General features: G+C 47.9%; 2 protein-coding genes and 1 long non-coding RNA gene across 3 annotated transcripts in view; 1 reads left to right on the top strand and 2 right to left on the bottom strand.

Annotated features, from left to right (window-relative positions):
- The window catches only part of LARP1 (La ribonucleoprotein 1, translational regulator), a 147445-nt gene extending 135957 nt beyond the window's left edge, over positions 1-11488 (bottom strand). The window contains exon 1 of the mRNA XM_017540542.2: positions 11120-11488. The gene's annotated coding sequence lies outside the window, so the exon portion shown is untranslated. The remainder of the gene's footprint in view (positions 1-11119) is intronic.
- Positions 11489-13171: 1683 nt separating this feature from the next.
- LOC108312577 overlaps positions 13172-20220 on the top strand; it is a 17684-nt gene continuing 10635 nt past the window's right edge. Inside the window, exon 1 of the long non-coding RNA XR_001828695.2 lies at positions 13172-13270. This is a non-coding gene — a long non-coding RNA (uncharacterized LOC108312577). The remainder of the gene's footprint in view (positions 13271-20220) is intronic.
- The window catches only part of LOC108312575 (non-histone chromosomal protein HMG-17-like), an 11989-nt gene continuing 8784 nt past the window's right edge, over positions 17016-20220 (bottom strand). Inside the window, exon 2 of the mRNA XM_037742754.1 lies at positions 17016-18148. Within this exon, the coding sequence (XP_037598682.1) occupies positions 17849-18121 (273 nt within the window). The 5' untranslated portion in view covers positions 18122-18148 and the 3' untranslated portion in view covers positions 17016-17848. The remainder of the gene's footprint in view (positions 18149-20220) is intronic.

Here is a 20220-nt window from a genome sequence, read left to right as displayed (position 1 = left end):
AAACATTTTATTTTGGGCTGGGCGCAGTGTCTACTAGTGAAATTTCCCCATTGTCTAAAGCCTGGTAGGCTAGGTGCAGTCAGTCACTCACGCCTGTAATCTCAGTGCTTTGGGAAGTCAAAGTGGGAGGGTGGCTTGAAGCTAGGAGTTCAAGGCCAGCCTTGGCAATGTAGTGAGATGTCATCTCTACTAAAAATTAAAAAACAAATTGCCAGTTATGATGTCTTACACTTAAAGTCCCAGCTGTAGGGAGGCTGAGGAGGAAAGATGGCTTGAGTCTAGGAGTTTGAGCTTACAGTGAGCTAGGTTCACACCACTGCACTTCAGCCTGGGCAACAGAGTGAGACTCTGTCTCAAAATAAATAAATAAATAAATAAATACAATACAATACATTATATATAAAAACGTGGGTCAGGCACAGGGGCTCATGCCTGTAATCCCAGCGCTTTGGGAGGCAGAGGTGGGTGGATCAGCTGAGGTCAGGACTTAGAGACCAGCCTGACCAACATGGAGAAACCCCATTTCTACTAAAAATACAAAATTATCTGTGCGTGGTGGCGAATGCCTGCAATCCCAGCTACTCGGGAGGCTGAGGCAGGAGAATTGCTTGAACCTGGGAGGCAGAGGTCGTGCCATTGCACTCCAGCCTGGGCAACAAGAGTGAAACTCTGTCTCAAAAGAAAAAACAAATACATAAAATAAAAAATAAAAATGTGGTCCTTATTTTTTTTATAGTAATAAATCAAGATATATTTGAGAATCACATCTTATATTTGGCTGCCAGACTATTAGGTCCCTTTAAATCTAGAACCTCCTCCCCATTACTTTTGATTTTACAACATTGGCTTTTAAGAGATTATGGCAGTTGTCTTATAAACTGTTGCACATTCTGGCTTTGTCTGATTGCTTCTTGTGTGTTGTTTAACGTGTTCCTCTATCCCCTGAAGTTCTTGTAACTGAAGCTAGTCTTATCGGCCTCATTAGATTCAGGCTCAGTATTTTTTGCAGGAGCCAAAATATGTGGAACTATGTAGTCTACTCCATCCTATTAGGGGTGAGAAAAGAACTTTCATCTAAGCACTTCAAGTCCGTTTAAATTAATAAATGAGACAGCAATCAAGTCCTACTTCCACTTTAAGCTATGTATTCATCTCTTTTTTTTTCTTGCTCTCTTGCCCAGGCTGTAGTGCAGTGGTGCAGTATCTGCTCACCACAACCTCTGCCTCCTGGGTTCAAGCAATTCACCTGCCTCAGTCTCCCAAATAGCTGGGACTATAGGCGTGCTCCATCATGCCCAGCAGATTTTTGTTATTTTTAGCAGAGACGGGGTTTCACTATGTTGGCCAGGCTGGTCTCACACTCCTGATCTCACACCCACCTCGACCTCCCAAAGTGCTGGGATTACAGGCGTGAGCCACTGTGCCCGGCCTAGCAACTTGCTAGGCCGGGCACAGTGGCTCACGCCTGTAATCCCAGCACTTTGGGAGGCTGAGACCGGTAGATCACCTGAGGTCAGGAGTTTGAGACCAGCCTGATCAACATAGAGAAGCCCAGTCTCTACTAAAAATACAAAATTAGCTGGTCATGGTAGTGCATGCCTGTAATCCCAGCTACTCGGGAGGCTGAGGCAGGAGAATAGCTTGAACCTAGGAGGCGGAGGTTGCAGTGAGCCAAGATTGTACCACTGCACTCCAGCCTGGCAACAGAGTAAGACTCCCTCTCAAAAAACAAAAACAAAAACAACTTGTTATTGCCACTGCTTGCAATAGCTATAAATTTTCTGAATAATGCTCTACCAGACACTATACTCCACACCCTATAGCTTAACAATTTATGGCCAATCATGAATCAATGTTATTCCTATAAACCGATGAGAATTCCTGACATACAACTCTGTAACAGCCCTCTCCCTATTCTTTTTTGTCTTTAGAAACTTGCTTGTAAGCTTGGGCAACATGGTGAAACCCATCTCTACAATGAAATAAAAAATTAGCAGGGCGTGGCGGCTCATGCCTGTGGTCCCAGCTACTTAGGAGGCTAATGCGGGAGGGTTGCTTGAGCCCAACAGTTCAAGGCTGCAGTGAACCGAGATCGTGCCACTGCACTCCAGCCTCGGCAACAGAGTGAGACCCTGTCTCAAAACAAAATGAAACAAAGAAACCTGCTTGTGACTGGTCACAGGGGTTCACACCTGTAATCCCAGCACTCTGGAAGGCTGAGGCAGCAGGATCCCTTGAGTCCAGGAGTTCAAGAACAGCCTGGGCAACATAGTGAGACTTTGTCTCTATAAAATAATTTTAAAATAAAATTAGCTGGTTATGGTGGTGTGTGCCTGTAGTCCCTAGCTACTAGGGAGGCTGAGGTGGGAGGAAATATTATCTATATATGTTTTAAAACCTGCTTGTATGTAACAAAGGCCAAATGGATCTCATATCCAAGGTTACTTGGGTCTGAGTCTTCTCAGCAGCTGTCCTCACTCTGACTCAAGTAAACTCTTTAAATTATATTTCGTGCCCCAGTCTCTTCCTTTGAAGTTGGCAGGAGGCACTGGATGCTAGCTGTCCCACCGTGTGTGATGCTAAGTGTGGTCCCTGGGTGATGATAGAGGAGGAAGAACTCTTTACCCTGTTGGCAGGAAGAATAGAAGTCTTCACAGGCAATGGCCTTTGAATTGGGTTTTAAAGGGTGTGTAAGAATCTACTGGGTGGGGAAGGGAAGAGGAAGGGCTTTCCAGGTATGCATGGGCACACAATGTAGGGAAAGACAGTGGCAAGCTTGAGGAAGTAGGAGGTGGTAGCCAAATGTGGGCTGAGAATTATAATAACAAGCAGTTAGGGTGAGCTGACTGTTCCAGGAACTATGCTAAGTGACTCAATCCTCAGCCTGTCCTGGGGAATGGGTGCTGCTACCCCCATTTTAAGGATGTGGAAATCAAGGTTGAGTGATAAGCAGTAAATGGCCTAAAGTCACATAGCTAGGAACTGGCAGACTCCTGAACCTCTGACTTTAAAATCTCTAAACACCACCACACCTGTAATCCCAGCACTTTGGAGGCAGAGGTGAGTGGATCACCAGGTCAAGTGATCAAGACCATCCTGGCTATAACATGGTGAAACCCCATCTCTACTAAAAATACAAAAATTTCGGGCCTGGTGGCGCACACCTGTAGTCCCAGCTACTTGGGAGGCTGAGGCAGGAGAATCGCTTGAATCCGGGAGGCAGAGGTTGCAGTGAGCCAGATAGTACCACTGCACTCCAGCCTGGCAACAGAGCAAGACTCAGTCTCAAAAAAAATAAATGAATAAAAATTAAAAAATAAAAAGCTCTAAACACTTCCTAAGGTGAGGAAGGAACGTGGAGCTGTGGAATGGTGTGGGAGCAGATGGAGACAGACCTTCACCATTCTAAGGGGTCGCAGTGTTATTCCAGGGTGCAAGGGAGCCAGCAAAGGTGTCCTTCAAAAGGGGCGAGCAGGGCTGGGCGTGGTGACTCATGCCTGTATTCTCAGCACTTTGGGAGGCCGAGGTGGCCGGACTGCCTGAGGTCAGATGTTCAAGACCAGCCTGGCCTACGAATGGTGAAACTCCGACTTTGCTAAAAATACAAAAATTAGCCGGGTGTGGTGGGTATATCGCTTGGGCCCGGGAGGAGGAGGTTGCAGTGAGCCGAGATCGCGCCACTGCACTCCAGCCTGGGCGGCAGAGACTGCAAAAAAAAAAAAAAAAAAAAAGGGCAAGCAGGACTGTGCGTGACAACACTCACCCGCGGGCCGGTGGAGGAAGCAAGGGCTGCCAGGGAGCGCTATCAGATTGGAGGATGGGTGCCCATTCACGTGAGCTGCCCCAGGGAACAGGGAAGAGAGTGGAAAGCCAGAGCCTCCCGGACATTCTGAGGACCTTCACTCCCAAGGGCAGTGGGGCGGGGCTCGTCTCCGCGGGATCCCGAGCGTTTTCAACGCTGAGCGCCGGGCGGGGACAGAGCGGCCCGGCACCCCGCGGCTTCCAGCCTCCCAGCACCCCGAAAGCCCGGCGGCCAGATCGCAGTGGGATGTGAGCTGCAGAGACGGAGGAAAGGGCCAGCTTTAATCTCCGCGGCCCAGAGAGGGGAAGAGACTAGCCCAAGGTCACACAGTCAGATCGTCGCGGGGGCAGGACAAGAACTCGGGCCGTATCTCTTGATTGCAAGTCTGCTTCTTTTCTTGATGGAATTTATTTGAGAATCAAAGAGGAATCAAGATACTGTGACTGAAGATTGGCGGCTGAGATGCCGGATACTCCGGGGAATCCGTTTTATATCTTATTTTCCCGCTTTGGGAATCCTAAGGACGGCGCGGCGGTGGAAACAGGCTCCAGGCACCCTGCCCCGCCAGGCCGTTATCGCACAGCACCCCCGGCCGCGTCATTCCAGCGAGGCCTGCGAGTCCTCCGCACGCCGCCCTCGTGCCTGGGAGTCCCTGCTCTCCGCGGCTGCAGAAACAAAGCCTCCGCCTGCTGTTCAGTCTTCACCCAAGCAGGGAGGGTGTGTGGAGGCAGTGGCGGGTCCCGCTCTGGGTCCAGGCGGCCCAAGTTCAAGTCTCTGACCTGATACTCACTAGCTGTGCGATACTGAGCCGTCACTTTCCCTCTCTGTACTTCTGTTTCTTCATTTTAAATTGGTGAAAAGAACAGTGCTTCATACAGTTGGGTGGGAGGATTAACAAACACAAGGAGTATCAAAGCCTTAGTAAGGGGCTTGCCCCACGACAAAGGCCAGTTGGGTGCTCAATTACCCATAAATTTGACAAACATTTTCCGGATCCCACAGGAAGCCTGCTGCTTCCATGAAGTCCACCCAGATTAACTTCATTCAGTTTAAATCATTCCTGATTCTTTTTTTTTTTNCAGGCAATTCTCCTGCCTCAGCCTCCTGAGTAGCTGGGATTACAGGCACATGCCACCATGCCCAGCTGAATTTTTGTATTTTTAGTAGAGACGGGGTTTCACCATGCTGACCAGGATGGTCTCGATCTCTTGACCTCGTGATCCACCCGCCTCGGCCTCCCAAAGTGCTGGGATTACAGGCGTGAGCCACCGCGCCCGGCCATTCCTGATTCTTAAAGCATAAAGGCATTGTCTAACTGCAATGGGGTGGAGGGAGCAGGCTTGTGTGTGTGCCCTCCCCTACACCACTAACCTAGATTCAGAAGGCCTCCCCTCCAAGGGCTGCTGGCTACTTGATTTTGAGTAAATCACTTCATTTTTTTAAAAACTTGTTTTGAGACATTCTTGATCTGTCACCAGGCTGGAGTGCAATGGCGCGATCTCGGCTCACTGCAACCTCCGCCTCCCAGGTTCAAGCAATTTTGCTGCCCTGGCCTCCCCCAGTAGCTGGGATTACAGGCACTCGCCACCACACTCAGCTAATTTTTCTGTATTTTTAGTAGAGACGGGGTTTCACCATGTTGGCCAGGATGATCTAGATCTGCTGACCTCATGATCTGCCCGCCTCGACCTCCCAAAGTGCTAGGATTACAGGCGTGAGCCACCATACCCAGCCAATTTTTACTTTCATTTTTTCGGAAACGGAGTCTGGCTCTGTAGCCCAGCCTGAAGTACAATAGCAAGATCTAGGCTCACTGCAACATCCGCCTCCCGGGTTCAAGGGCTTCTCCTGCCTCAGCCTCTCAAGTAGCCAGGATTACAGACTCACACCATCAAGCCCGGCTAATTGTTTTGTGTTTTAAGTAGAGCCAGGGTTTCACCATGTTGGCCAGGCTGGTCTTAAACTCCTGACCTCAGGTGATCCACCCGACTCGGCCTCCCAAAGTGCTAGTATTACAGGTGTGAGCCACTGCGCTCAGTACAAAATGTTTTTTCAAAGCATAGTTAATAACTTGGAAAAATGATATCAATATATGGTATTTATTTTTCTTCTCTGAGTTTAACTTTTACGTAAAAATTTTATTTTACGTATTTATATATTTTTTGAGATGGAGTCTCCTCCTGCCGCCCAGGCTGGAGTGCAGGGGCTTGATCTTGGCTCACTGCAACCTCCATCTCATGTGTTCAAGTGATTCTCCTCCTCAGCCTCCTGAGTAGCTAGGATTACCGGCACCCACCACCACAGCTGGCTAATTTTTGTATTTTTAGTAGAGACAGTGTTTTGCTATGTTGGCCAGGCTGGTTTTGAACTCCTGGCCTCAGATGATCCACCCATCTTGGCCTCTCAAAGTGCTGGAATTACAGGCTTGACCCACCTTGCACGGCCCCTCCAGCTAATTTTTCTTTTTTTTTTTTTTAGATGACATGAAAATTTTTACTTTCAAAAATAATGTAGTTTTAAATTTTTATTTATTTTTTATTTTTTTATCCCCAGAACCTGAAGTACAAAAAAAGAATGTATTTTTACATCAATCTGCAACAGAATTCAAATGTAGAAAAAATAAGCTATATTCAGGGATACAGTGCTCAGCACACCACTCCTCCTCCCCAGAGCGGGCCGACACCCTGGTTTCACCATATTGGCAAGGCTGGTCTCTACCTCCTGACCTCATGATCCACCCACCTCGGCCTCCCAAAGTGTTGGGACTACAGGCGTGGGCTACCACTCCTGGCCCTAGCCTTTCAAAGCTCTGGAATTACAGGCATAAGTGCCCAGCCTCCCAACTTTGTTTTAAAAAAGTATAAATACACTTAAAAAAAGTAAACATAAGGAAATCCACCAACATGTTAACAGTGTTACACCTGGGTGGGAGGATTACTATTGATTATCTTCATCTTAATTTTTCTATATTATCCAATTTTTTTCAAATAATGTGTTATTTTTTACATAGACGAAAACTACAATTATTGTAACAGAAATATTGAAGAATATATCTGAAAATATTTAAGGCTAAACAAAGGCAAGTTAGATATCATCTATGTTTCAGTAATCAGAAACCTTTGAGATTAAAATTTAGCTTTTTGGGAATTACACTTATTATTATTATTGTCTTTTTGTTTTTTTTCCTTTTTGTGGAGAACGGAGTCTTGCTATATTGCCCAGGCAGGTCTCGAACTCCTGGGCTAAAACTATCCTCCCATCTCTGCCTCCCTAAGAGCTGGGATTACAGACATGAGCCACAGTGCCCGACCTAAAATTTAGCCTTTTGGAAGCACCGTCCATCTTCTCCCAAACCTACCCCTGCCTCTTAGCAAGACCACAGCACCAAGCCTAGACTGATGAGCCGGTCCATCGTTTCTCTCTATGAAAGCCTCATGCAGAGTTCTCTGCTTCCTGGGTTTTACCGGCCTTCTTGGCATGGCCTTCTTGGCATGACTTCTTTTGAAGTCAGGCATGGTTCTCCCAAGGGTACCTTGGACAGTGCTCCACGGGACTGGAGATTTCAGGGAGAAGACCCCTGAAATCCCTGCAGATTTACCAGGCTACTTAATTAACTGGCATTTAAGGGTCTGTAGGCTCTGAACCAATCTTCCTTACAACTCCCATGTGTGTCAATCAATCAAACGGTCTGTCTGCCATCTCCAAACCAGAAAGGGGCAGTAATGAAGGAAGAGAGCTGCGTGTGATGTAATTGGGAAAGGTGAGGACTGTGGCAAACTGGAGTAAGCCCACACCTTCAAAACGAACGGTCACTTCTCAGTGCCAGTCTATTGCTATCTGGTGGGATCTTTCAGTTTTTCAAGAGAATTGAAAAATCTGGATCTTTATGTGAAATCTGATTTTTAAATAAATATTGGCAGGTAATTCACAAAACACATTTGTCCACTCTGCTGAACACAATTTGCGACTTGTCTTAGGAACACATTGAACTTTTTTCCCTCTGCACCTTTGCTTTTGCTTTTCCCCAATGCCAAGAACACTCCCCCACTCATCTGAGACTAATGAACTCCATCTGTTCTGTCAGACCCAGCCAAAACACCACCTCTTCCTGAGCATCCCCGCAGCCAGAAGTGACATCGCCCTCCTTGGGGCTGCACCACACATTTAGCTTTGTACCTGTCTCACTCTATGCTACAGTTGTTTCAGTAAGAGTCCCAGCTCTCCTGGTAGAGAATAAGCTCCTGAAATAATTCAGAAAACATTTGTGGAGCACCTGGAATGGTGCAGAAACCATGCTAAGCACTAGTGATACAGCCTAGAATAAGATGGACATGGTCTTGCCTTGATGGAATACAGTCTAGTGTAGGGGCAGGTTTTAAATAAATAATTCCCAAGATACCTAGTTCCACTTGTGATGAGGTGTATGGGGTTAAGAAAGTTTATAAAAGAGACTTAATCCAGGCACAGGAGGATTAAGCAAATCACGAGGTAGCTTGGGGAAGCATTAACAGTAGAACTGCCACATAAGGTTGTACAGTTTATATGCACAAAGCCTGGCAACATAGCAAGACCCTGTCTCTAAAATTAAAAAAAAAAAAAATGTAGAGTTGAGGTCTCGCTATGTTGCCCAGCCTGATCTCAAACTCCTAGCCTCCAGTGTTTCTCCCACCTTGGCCTCCCAAAGTGTTGGGATTACAGGCGTGAGCCACTGTGCCCAACTCCTTTTTCTAATCTGCACAAAGGCACTGTATAGACTAGCAGAAGCAGCGTTTAATTCACCCCTACCCAAAGCTATTCTAAATAACCTTAGAATCTAAGTAGAAACGGTGACTTCCCCATGTACATGCAGCCCAAAGAGATGTTCCTTGCTTCCCACTTTCTATGCTAACCCTTAGACCTCTGGGATCAGGGAAGGTACCCACAAGGAAGTGACATAGGAGCTGAGACTGAAGGATAAGAAGGGGCCAGCCAGCTTGGAGTAGGAGGAACAGCATGTGCAAGCCCTCTGAGGGGAGAAGGTACCATGGCCAAAGGTGGCTGTTGTGGTAGAAGCATGGACAGAGATGGGAGGGCATTAAGGGGTAGGCTGGGTAGTGACCACCCTGCATGGCCCAGAAGGCCACATTTAAGGGGTGCAATTCTTATCCTGAAATTATCCCTGCCATATCCCACTCTGTAACCATGTCACTTCTGGGTCTTACTGCCCACGGGAGAGTGCACAGTGGTGGAAACCTCCTTTACAGAGGGCCTGCCATGAGGCACAGACTGTGCTGGGGCCACACATTCATTCTGCCTTTTTTATTCTCCTGAAGTAACTATTCTTTGATTTCCACAGAACGGATGAAAAAATGGAGGCACAGAAAAGATAAGCAGCCTGCCTGAGGTTAGCTGACTGTTAAGGGATGGGCTGGGATCCACTCCCAGGTCTGTGGGACTTCAAGCCCCTTCTCTTGGCTGTCATGCAGCAGTGGTATCTATGAGTGGACCAGAAGAGCAAGGAGTCTACAGCCTTGCCACTCAGAGGCGGGGGGTCCAAAGGCCTGCGATACTGGTATCACCTGGAAGTTTGTCAGAAATGCAGGATCTTGGGTTCCATCCAGCCCTACTGAATCAGAATCTATACTTCAATTTTTTTTTTTCCTTTGAAACAGAGTCTCACTCTGTCACCAGGCTGGAGTAAAGTGGTGCGATCTTGGTTCACTGCAACCTCTGCCTCCCAGGTTCAAGTGATTCTCCTGCCTCAGCCTCCAGAGTAGCTGGCACTACAGGCACGTACCACCATGCCCAGCTAATTTTTGTATTTTTAGTAAAGTCAGGGTTTCACCATGTTGGCCAGGATGGTCTCCATCTCTTGACCCTGTGATTCACCCACCTCAGTCTCCCAAAGTGCTGGGATTACCGGTGTGAGCCACTGTGCCTGACTAAAATTTTTTTAATCTTTGTGTGTGTGTGTATGATGGGTCTCACTGCGTTAATAGTAGCACAAACACAGCTCCCTATAGTCCCCACCTCCTGGGCTCAATGGATCTTCCTGCCTCAGCCTCCCAAGTAGCTGGCACAGGCCTCCATGCCCAACTAATTTTAAAATTTTTCGTAGAGACAGGGATCTCACCATGTTGCCCATGCTGGTCTCAAATTCCTGAGCTCAAGCAATCCTCCAGCCTCGGCCTCCCAAAATGCTGGGATTACAGGTGTGAGCCACCATGCCCAGCCAGAATCTATACTTTACAGGAATCATGTACACATTAGGAGCTGAGAAGCACTAAACTAGAGAATAAGCAAAGTGGCATACTGCCTTTGCAGCCCTTATGCAACAGCGTCTCATATGCCAGGTTTCCAATGACCCGAAAACAACTTATTATAACCAAATATACCAGATTGGCCAACTGTTCCGTCCATCTATCCACCCTAGTTTTGTCATCTGTTGCCACTCCAAGGGAAAAACTGTGAGAAGCTACCATCCACTCCAAAGAGGAGCTGCTGTACACTCCAAATCATCTTCCATTTGGGGGTCTACTCTGATTCCCAGATCATTTTCTGGAACCCACTTTTTACAAAAGAATTCCCTATCTTAGCCTGCATACCAAAGGAGGTAGAATGGTTTGGCAGAAAAGATTAGTGGGTGAGGAAATGCAGGGTTTCCCTTCAGCTTTAAGGCCACATGTGACTTTGGGAAATGGCCTACCCTCACTTCCCCATCCCCATGTAAAATATGAATGGGGTGGACTAGACTAGGAATCACTGTATATGAGGCCTGGCAGGGAACATAAAGGAAGTTCAGTGGCCTAGGTGAAACAGCAGGGAGTGGTGGAGACTGTGGCAAACTAGAAGGTGCAATGCCCTGACTACAAAAAGGTATCCCCACTCAGAAATAGGCTAGTGTTATGGGTAATGCGTTGCCATATATTCTAATTTTTTAAGTTGGGAATCTGATTTTCCCCCAAGAAATGAGTGATGTTTAAGTTTTGGCAACTGTGAATAGTTAAAACTTCAGAACAGACAAACACAACACCGTGTGAGCCAAATAAAGATCAGGCGCAGGCCCGATCTGTCCGTGGGCCGCCAGTTTGCGAAGCCTGGCCCGGATGCCACCCTAACGTTATGTATTAGTTTGCCTGTGCGGCTCTTTCCGAATGCTGCAAAGCGGCAGCTGTAGCATGGGGGTTGAGGGGAAAGATCTGTGCCTTTCCAGGGCCCGTCGCCCGTCCCCACCGCGGCCCTGACCCCCTTCGGTGCCCCCTCCCCAGGCCTCTCCGGGAAAGGGCCCTGACGGTGGTGCCGGGTCGCACGGCGTCGCTTGCTTCACACCCTCCCTACCTGCTCGCCCGCTCTCCCTGCACGGCCGGCAGCGCCGCAGCGATGACTCAGCCTCTGGCGGCGAAGCTGGAGGGAGGCGGAGAGGGCGAGTGGGAGGACGAAGACGGGCAGGGCGGGGTAAAAGGAAGCGGGTGGAGTGGAGGGAGGAGGGGAGGAAGAAAGAGGAAAAGGAGCGAGAAGTGGGATTGTGGAGAAGAAAGAGGAAAGGGGCTGGGGAGAGGAGAGGCGGATGGGGGAGGGGGCAGTTCAAGCCCCAGCTCCCGCCTTCTCCCGCTGCCCGCTGAGGTTGGGCTGGGCCGTGGGAGGCCGGTGGGGGAACAGCGGAGAGGGTAGGGCTGGGGCGGAGAAAGGAGGGTGGCGTGCTGCCCCCTCCCTTTTCCCCTCCCCCACTTCGAGAGTCCCGTGGGTACACGTGGTTCATTGCCACACCCACGGACCCACCCCTGCCTCTGTGGGATGGGAGGGGCGGGGGAGGGCGCCCCGGAATGCGGCTTCGGACTCTGAACCTTTACTGAGCGCCTTCCAGCGGAGGCCTGGGGGACTAGGTAGTCAAAAACGGACAGAGTGGGCGGGGCGCGGTGGCTCAGGCCTGTAATCCCAGCACTTTGGGAGGCTGAGGCTGGCGGATCACTTGCGGTCAAGAGTTCAAGACCAGCCCGGCCAACATGGGAAAACCTGGTCTCTACTCAAAATACAGAAATTGTCCAGGCGTAGTGGCGCGCACCTGTAGTCCCTACTACTCGGGAGGCTGAAGCACGAGAATCACTTGAACCCGGGAGGTGGAGGCTGCAGTGAATCGAGATCGCGCCACTGCACTCCAGCCTGGACAACAGAGTGAGACTCTGTCTCAAAATAAATAAAAACTAAATAGATAGATAGATAGATAGATACATACATACATAGAGCTGGGTGTGGTGGCGCGTACCTGTAGTCCCAGCTACGCAGGAGGCTGAGGTAGGAGGATTGCTTGAGCCCAGGAGTTCTGGACTGCAGAGCGCTATGCCGATCGTGTGTCCACACTAAGTTCGGTATCAATATGGTGACCTCCCGGGAGCGGGGGACCACCAGGTTGCCTAAGGAGGGATGAACCGGCCTAGGTCGGAAATGGAGCAGGTTGAAACTCCCGTGCTGATCGGTAGTGGGATCGCGCCTATGAATAGCCACTGCACTCCAGCCTGGGCAACAGAGTGAGATCCCCGTCTCTAAAAAATAAAAAAATAAAATATAAAAAGAGACAGAGGTGGGGGCTCGCAGGGGAGAGGCCATATCCTCACGGCATATCCACAAGTGGAAATTTAAAGGGAGAAATAAGCCCACTGGATGCATTTTTGCTAGTCTACACTGGTAGCTATAACACAAAGTTGAATTTGGAAGGCACGCCAAGGAAGTTTCCGTAGCAATGTTTTGCAATATAAATGATGAATGATGAATGAATAAAATATACTATGGGAGTATGTCTATGTGTATATAAGGAGAGGAATAGAGTTTTCTGAGGGGCTGCACCAACTCCACCTTGTCCAGTGGCTTCAGCTGTCCCTCTTCTTCATTTATTTATTTATTTATTTATTTATTTTTTATGTTTTGAGGCAGAGTCTCACTCTGTCACCCAGGCTGGAGTGTGATGGTGTGATCTCGGCTGACTGCAACCTCTGCCTCCTGGATTCAAGCCATTTTCCTGCCTCAGTCTCCTGAGTAGCTGGGATTTCAGGCACACACCACCATGCCAAGCTAATTTTTTGCATCTTTAGTAGAAAAAGGGTTTTACCATGTTGGCCAGGCTGGTCTCAAACTTCTGACCTCATAATCTGCCTGTCTTGGCCTCCCAAAGTGCTGGGATTACAAGCGTGAGCCACTGCGCCCGGCCTGTCCCTTCCTTTCACAGTAATCCTCATGTCCATGCAGTAGCTCCTTGTCTTTGCCATAGTCCACAGAAGGCTTACCAGTCAGGCCGCGTTTCCCAGGAACTCAACCTCTCTGACTTCCAGGCATAGAACACACAGAACTTGGGGCCCGGCAGACACCTCTATAGCTCATTATTTGAATCACAGGAGTTCCCTGGAGTCAGCACCTGGAGGAGGAGTGCCCCAAACCTGCTGACCCTCTTTGGTCCAGAGCTGTGGACACTGCTGGTTCTGTGAGTTTGTTTTCCTGGTGAGTAAGAATATTAGACTATGGTGTTGTGCCAAAACGGGTCCCATTTTATGCTACTATATCTTACTCCATTGCCCAGGCTGGAGTGCAGTGGCATGATCACGGCTCACTGCAGACTTGACTTTCCAGGCTCAAGGGATCCTCCCACCTCAGCCTCCTAAGTAGCTGGGACTAGGCGCAGTCCACCATTTTCAGCTAACTTTGTATTTTTGGTAGAGGTGGAGTTTCACCATGTTGCCCAGGCTGCTCTTGAACTCCTGGGCTCAATCTATCCACCCTCCTCCACCTTCCAAAGTGCAAAGGGATTACAGATGTGAGCCACTGTGTGCAGCCATCTTATACTGTTGCATCTTTGCAAATGAAATGGCCTGGCTTTCCCCTCTGGCAGACCCTGATTTTTTTTTTTTTTTTTTTGAGACAGAGTCTCGCACTGTCGCCTAGGCTGGAGTGCAATGGTGCAATCTCCTCTCACTGCAACCTCCGCCTCCCGGGTTCATGCGATTCTCCTGCCTCAGCCTCCTGAGTAACTGGGATTACAGGTGCACACCACCACACCCAGCTAATTTTTTGTATTTTTAGTTGAGACGGGGTTTCATTATGTTGGTCAGACTAGTCTTGAACTCCTGACCTCGTGATCCGCCTACCTCAGCCCCCCAAAGTGCTGGGATTACAGGAGTGAGCCACCGCGCCCAGCCCAGACCCTGATTTTAATGAGCCAGTGCTGTGTTGCGGCCACAGCAGGTATTCAGAAAAGGCAAGGTAGAGCTGTCAACAGGGCTCTTGGCACGTCCAAACCCAGGCCTCACCAGGGCGTCCATGCTGCTGTGGGACCCTGCCACTGTAGCAGCTCAGAGTCCTGGGGAGCTGGTGCTAGAGATTGTGGTGGCTCAGCCACGTACACAAGAGACCCCACTATCCCACTACAGGCAAGACAGACAGATGGTGGTCCTCACAGAGGACTCCATGCCAATGCTGTGTCTGCCACTTGGGAAAGTCTCTTCTCCTCTGGACTGTTCCTTTACTGCATGACCTCGCCTCTGCCCCTTCTCCTTAATCTCCTCAATCCCTGCAGTGTTCCTAGTGTTTGCAGGGCCCTTCGCTCCATTCCTCTTGGGATGCTGCAGCAAAGTGGTTAAGGGTGAGGGTTCCTACAACTGATTACCTGAGTCTGTGTAATCTTGGGCAAAGCACTTCACCTCTCTGTGCCTCGACTTCCTCATTTCTAAAATGAGGAAAATTAAGAGGCCCTATCTCACAAGATTAAATGAGATAGTACATGTAAAGGATGCTAGCCATGTGGGAAGCCCTTACTAAATAGTAGCTATCATTATTATTATTATTATTATTATTTTTATTATTACTTGAGACAGAGTGTCACTCTGTTGCCCAGGCTGGAGTGCAGTGGCGTGACCTCAGCTCACTGCAACCTCCACCTCCTGGATTCAAGTGATTGTCCTGCCTCAGCCTCCCAAGTAGCTAGGATTATAGGCATGTGCCAACATACCTGGCTAATTTTTGTTTGCTTGTTTGTTTAGTAGAGACAGAGTTTCACCATGTTGGCCAGGCTGGTCTCAAACTCCTAATCTCAGGTGATCTATTCGCCTGGACCTCCCAAAGTGCTGAGATTATAGATGTGAGCCACCACACCTAGCCTAGTAGCTATCATTATTGCTATTCTTCTTCTTTTTTTTTTCTTGAGACAGGGTCTTGCTCTGTCACTCAGGCTGGAGTGCAGTGGTGCAATCAGTAATCACTGCAGCCTCAACTTCCTGGGCTCAAGGGATCCTCCCACCTCAGCCTCCCAAGTAGCTGGGACTACTGGCAAGTGCCACCAAGCCAGCTAATTTCTTTTTTTTTTTTTTTTTGAGATGGAGTTTTGCTCTTGTTGCCCAGGCTGGAGTGTAGTGACGCGATCTCGGCTCACCACAGCCCCCACTTCCCAGGTTCAAGCGATTCTCCAGCTTCAGCCTCCCAAGTAGCTGGGATTAAAGGCATGTGCCACCATGCCTGGCTAATTTTCCGTATTTTTAGTAGAGATGGGGTTTCTCCATGTCGGTCAGGCTGGTCTCAAACTCCTGACCTCAGGTGATATACCTGCTTCAGCCTCCCAAAGTGCTGGGATTACAGGCGTGCGCCAACGTGCCTGGCCAATATATATATATATATATATCGGTAAAGGTGAGGTCTTGCTGTATTGCTCAGGCTGATCTTGAACTCCTGGGCTCAAGTGATCCTCCTGCCTTGACTTCCCCAAGTGCTGGTATTACAGGCATGCCCCACCACACCAGGCTATTGCTATTATTTCTGATTAACAATAAAAAGGAAAATGCGCTCTTACTAATTGCCAGGCAATGTGCTAAACTCTAGATGATTGATCCTTTTCTCATTTGATCCCTTCAACAACTCTATGAGGAAAGTGCTATTATTAGCCCCATAGCTGGGAAGAGGAAGCTCAGGTACAAGGGTGTTAAGTAACTTACCCAGGGTGACAGAGCCAAGAAGCAGCAGCTCTGGATCTGAACCGAAGTACTGCACTGCGAAGACTCACTACCTGCTCCTCTCCACTGAAAGCAGACTTCATCATAGGAAGAAGGAGCTTCTCTCCAGTTGGTTGTCCTGGATAGATTTGAGAGACCTATAAGAAGATGGTGTTGAGGCGACAGAATCCCCACATCCCCAACTAGGGCAGAAGGAGGGGTTTGGGCTCAAAGGAAGTGAAGTGTTTTGCTTTTTCAACTATTGATGAAACCACTTAGCATGGCAGGCTGTGTGTAGTCTCATGGATGGCCTCCAAAAGGTATCATCAAGTTTTTTTGGTTTTTTTTTGAGACAGAGTCTCACTCCATCACCCAGGCTGGAATGCAGTGTCTTGGTCTCGGCCCACTGCAACCTCCACTTCCCAGGTTCAAGTGGTTCTCCTGCCTCAGCCTACCTAGTGGCTGAGATTACAGGCATGTGCCACCATGCCTAGCTAACTTTTTTTATTTTTAGTAGAGACAAGGTTTCGCCATGTTGACCAGGCTGGTCTCGAACTCCTGACTTCAAGTGATCCACCCACCTCAGCCTCCCAAAGTGCTGGGATTACAGGCATGAGCTGCCATACCTGGTCTTGTTTTGTTTTGTTTTGTTTTGAGACAGGATCTCACTCTGTTACCCAGGCTGGAGTACAGTGGCACAATCTCAGCTCACTGCAGCCTTGACCTCCTGGGCTCAAGCCATCTCCCGCCTCAGCCTCCTGAGTAGCTGGGACTACAGGGCATGTGCCACCATGCCCAGCTAATTTTTGTATTTTTGTAGAGATGAAGTTTCATCATGTTGCCCAGGCTGGTCTTGAACTCCTAGGCTTAGGCAATCTGCCTGCCTCAGCCTCTGAAAGTGCTGGGATTACTGGTGTGCACTATCACCTCTGGCCTTGCCAAGTTTTCACTAGTGCATAAAATTTATTTTTGCTACAATCCAAGGTATATATTATTCTAGTGCTTTTTGTTTGAATTGGACTGTCAGAACGGTACAAAAAGGCATTCACTTGCTACAAGTCGGAGGTTAGATGGGAGGTCTATTGTGGAACTGATGCAGGAGAAAGGCGATGTGTTTATCAGGACCTGTGAGAACTTGTCCAGGTGAGTACATGTGGGAGAATGGTTTGTGCAGAAGGGTTAGTTCTTCCAACCCATATGCCAAAGGGGACAAGGAGACCATTTGATAATTCATTTCTTTTTAAAAGATATTCAAGGCAGTATTTTTCTTTTTTTTTTTTTTCAAACTGTATCCAGCTTTATTAAAGATACTTTCCATAAACAATCATGGTATTTCAGGCAGGACATGGGCAGACAATCATTAACAGTATACAACAACTTTCAAACTCCCTTCTTTGATGGACTACCAAAAATCAGAAAGCCACTATAAAACCCAGTGAAGTCTTCATCTGATGCTCTGAACAGGGAAAGTTTAGAGTGAGGGTTGACATTTCACATTTAGCATGTTGTTTAACAACTTTTCACGAGCCGACCCTGACTTTCAGGAAGTGAAATGAAAATGGCAGAATAATCTTCAGATAAGAAGATTCACAATCTAGAAATGGAATCACTGCTCTTTTGACAGGTGCCATCTCAGTGGCATCACTGGCAAGTCCAGATTGCCCGACACACTGGTAACCAATGACTGGGGGTCAGGTCCCAACAGATGTCTGGGCTTAAGGGAGTTAAGTCTATGCTGAAAGACGGAAAGGGAGAAGAGGACATAAAAATGAATTTGTTTTTCCATACCGCAAGGCTTTTGTGTGCCAAGGTGGCCATGTGTGTCAAAGTCAGGGAATCCCTCCTCCTGGGAGCCAAGAGGAAGTCTCTCAAAACTAGAAGGGAAAGGCGTTTCCCCACATCAATCCAGCTTTGGAGACATTCTATTAGTGACATATGCCCCTTCCCCCAAAACAACAATGAAGTGTTCTGTGTGCTAACAACATAGCTTAAAAAAAAAAAAAGTAAAACAAAATTCTGCATTTTTATAAAACTTGATAAAAAATAGTATTTCAAACTGTACAGTCACCAGAAGTACACAGTTTTCAAAAATGCACACACTTCACTTGGCATCTCCAGCACCTTCGGCTTTCTGTGCCTGGTCTGTTTTGGCATCTCCATTTTCTGCAGGGTTATTCCCTTCCTTGCCAGCATCAGCTTTTCCCTTTTTCCCTTTGGGTACCTTCTCTCCCTTCTTTGCAGGGGCCTTTTTAGGCCTGGGCTCTGGCTTTGGAGGAGCAGGTTTAGCAGACAACCTCGCGGATCTTCTCTGTGGTTCGTCCTTCACCTTGGCTTTATCTCCTTTAGCATTCCCTTCAGCCTTTCTCTTGGGCATGGTGGCGACGGCGGCGGGACGTAGGCGCTGAGCGCGGGATGCCGCAGCGCGTGGGCTTTGATCGGTTTGGGGGTCGCTCTCGCCTCTTCTTCTTCACACTGCTCCAGTATTTTTCTTTATACTGTGATAATGTGGTTGTGTTAGTTATCTATTGAGGTGTAGCAAATTACCCTGAAGCTTAGTGGCTTAAAACAATACATATGTATTACCTCACAGTTTCAGTGGATCTGGATTTCAGGAGTGGTTTAGCTGGGTGCTACCGGCACAGGGTCACTCACGAAGCTGTAACCAAGATGTCAGCCAGGTCTGCAGTCATCTGAAGACTCGACTGGGGCTGGAGGATCTGCTTCCAAGGTGGTGCACTAACAGGACTATTGGTAGCAGGCCTCAATCCTTCACCATCTGGACTTTTCTGTTGGGCTTCTTGAATGTCCTTACATCATGAGGGTGAGCTTCCTCCAGAGCAAGGGAGGACAAGGCAGAGGCCTTATTGTCTTTTATGCCTAGCTTCAGAAGTTACACACCATTGTTCCTGAATATCCTGTTGGTTACATAGGTCAGCCCTGCTCATTGTGGGAGAGGACCACACCAGTATGTGAATACCAGGAGGTGAAGATCACGAGGCCATCTTGGAGGCTGGCTATCTCAGGGTTCATCATTGCTGCCTTGTTTACTATCATAAAAGCAAGTGGGCTGCAAGCACCCAAAGTTGAGATCTGCTCACCACACAATTTTATTTACCTGGATCTCTCTGTGGTGTTCCCTTGAAGGCATGACTTTACATGTCATATAACCCGGGATAGGCTGGGTGTGGTGGTTCATGCCTGTAATCCTAACACTTTGGGAGGTGAAGGCAGGTACATTACCTGAGCTCAGGAGTTCGAGACCAGCCTTGACAACATGGTGAAACCCCATCTCCACAAAAAAATACAAAAATTAGCTGGTGCAGTGGTGTGCCCCTGTAGTCCCAGCTACTTAGGAGGCTGAGGCAGGAGAATCGCTTGAACCTGGGAGGCAGAGGTTGCAGGGAGCTGAGATCATGCCACTGCACTCCAGTCTGGGTGACAGAGCAAGACTCTGTCTCAAAAAAATAAAAGAAAACAAACAAAAATTAGCTGGGCATGGTGGTGCATGCCTGTAATACCAGCTACTCAGGAGGGTGAGGCAGGAGAATTGCTTGAACCCAGGAGGTAGAGGTTGCAGTGAGCTGAGATCACACCACTGCACTCCAGCCTGGGAGACAGAGTGAGATTCTGTCTCAAAAAAAAAAAAAGGACAAGTGACCCAGGATGACTCCATCAGAAACAAAGCCCTACAATCCTATGACAATGAAAGTTTATTACCTGTGCCAGGTACCAGCAGGGCACAATGGTTAAGAGAGTGAATTTTGCAATCAGATAAAACTGGATTCAAACCTTAAGTCTCCTACTGGTGACTTGGGGACTTTGGGCATCTGGCTTAACCATTCTGAGCCTCAGTATTTATTCTTGTGTACAAAATGAGTTAATATCAACTTCACAAGGTGATGGGGCAGATGGATTACAGGATGGCAGAGCTATGATAATGGAAGTCAGGTGCTCAGCCAATGTTGACCCATAGATTTATTATTAATAATGACAACAATAAAGTAATAGCTCACATTTATTGAGCTTCTGTTTTTGCCAGTCTCTGAAGTTTGCAGCAGTTAAGAGCCTTGCCCAAGACACACAGCTAGGAGAGCTGGGACTCAATTCCAGGTCTGTTTCCAAAGCTAACCTGTTTGATAACTTGCTCTTTTCACTTAACAATGGTCTATCATGACCTACATATTACATTGCTCTTTACCTTCTTTCTTTCTGCCCTCCTCTTTTAGCTATGTGACAGTACATGGACGTACCAAAATTAGTTAACTGTTCCTCTATTGTTGGATTCTTGGTTTCTAATTGACAACAAGGTTTCAGTGAGATCTTTGCATCTAGAGCTCACAGTGTGCAGGAGGTTATGCTAGGCACTTGATGTATGTACTTCATTTAATCCTCTACCAGCCCATGGACATTCAGCTGGGAAATGACTTACTCTGCCTCTAACTTGTCTAACATAGAATGCCTTTTAAGGACTAA

Source organism: Cebus imitator, unplaced genomic scaffold, assembly GCF_001604975.1.
Source record: "Cebus imitator isolate Cc_AM_T3 unplaced genomic scaffold, Cebus_imitator-1.0 Scaffold126, whole genome shotgun sequence".
In the NCBI taxonomy this organism is placed as follows: Eukaryota; Metazoa; Chordata; class Mammalia; order Primates; family Cebidae; genus Cebus; species Cebus imitator.
The sequence above is the reverse complement of the archived record's forward strand: the minus strand, read 5'-3'. Positions and strand labels throughout refer to the sequence as shown.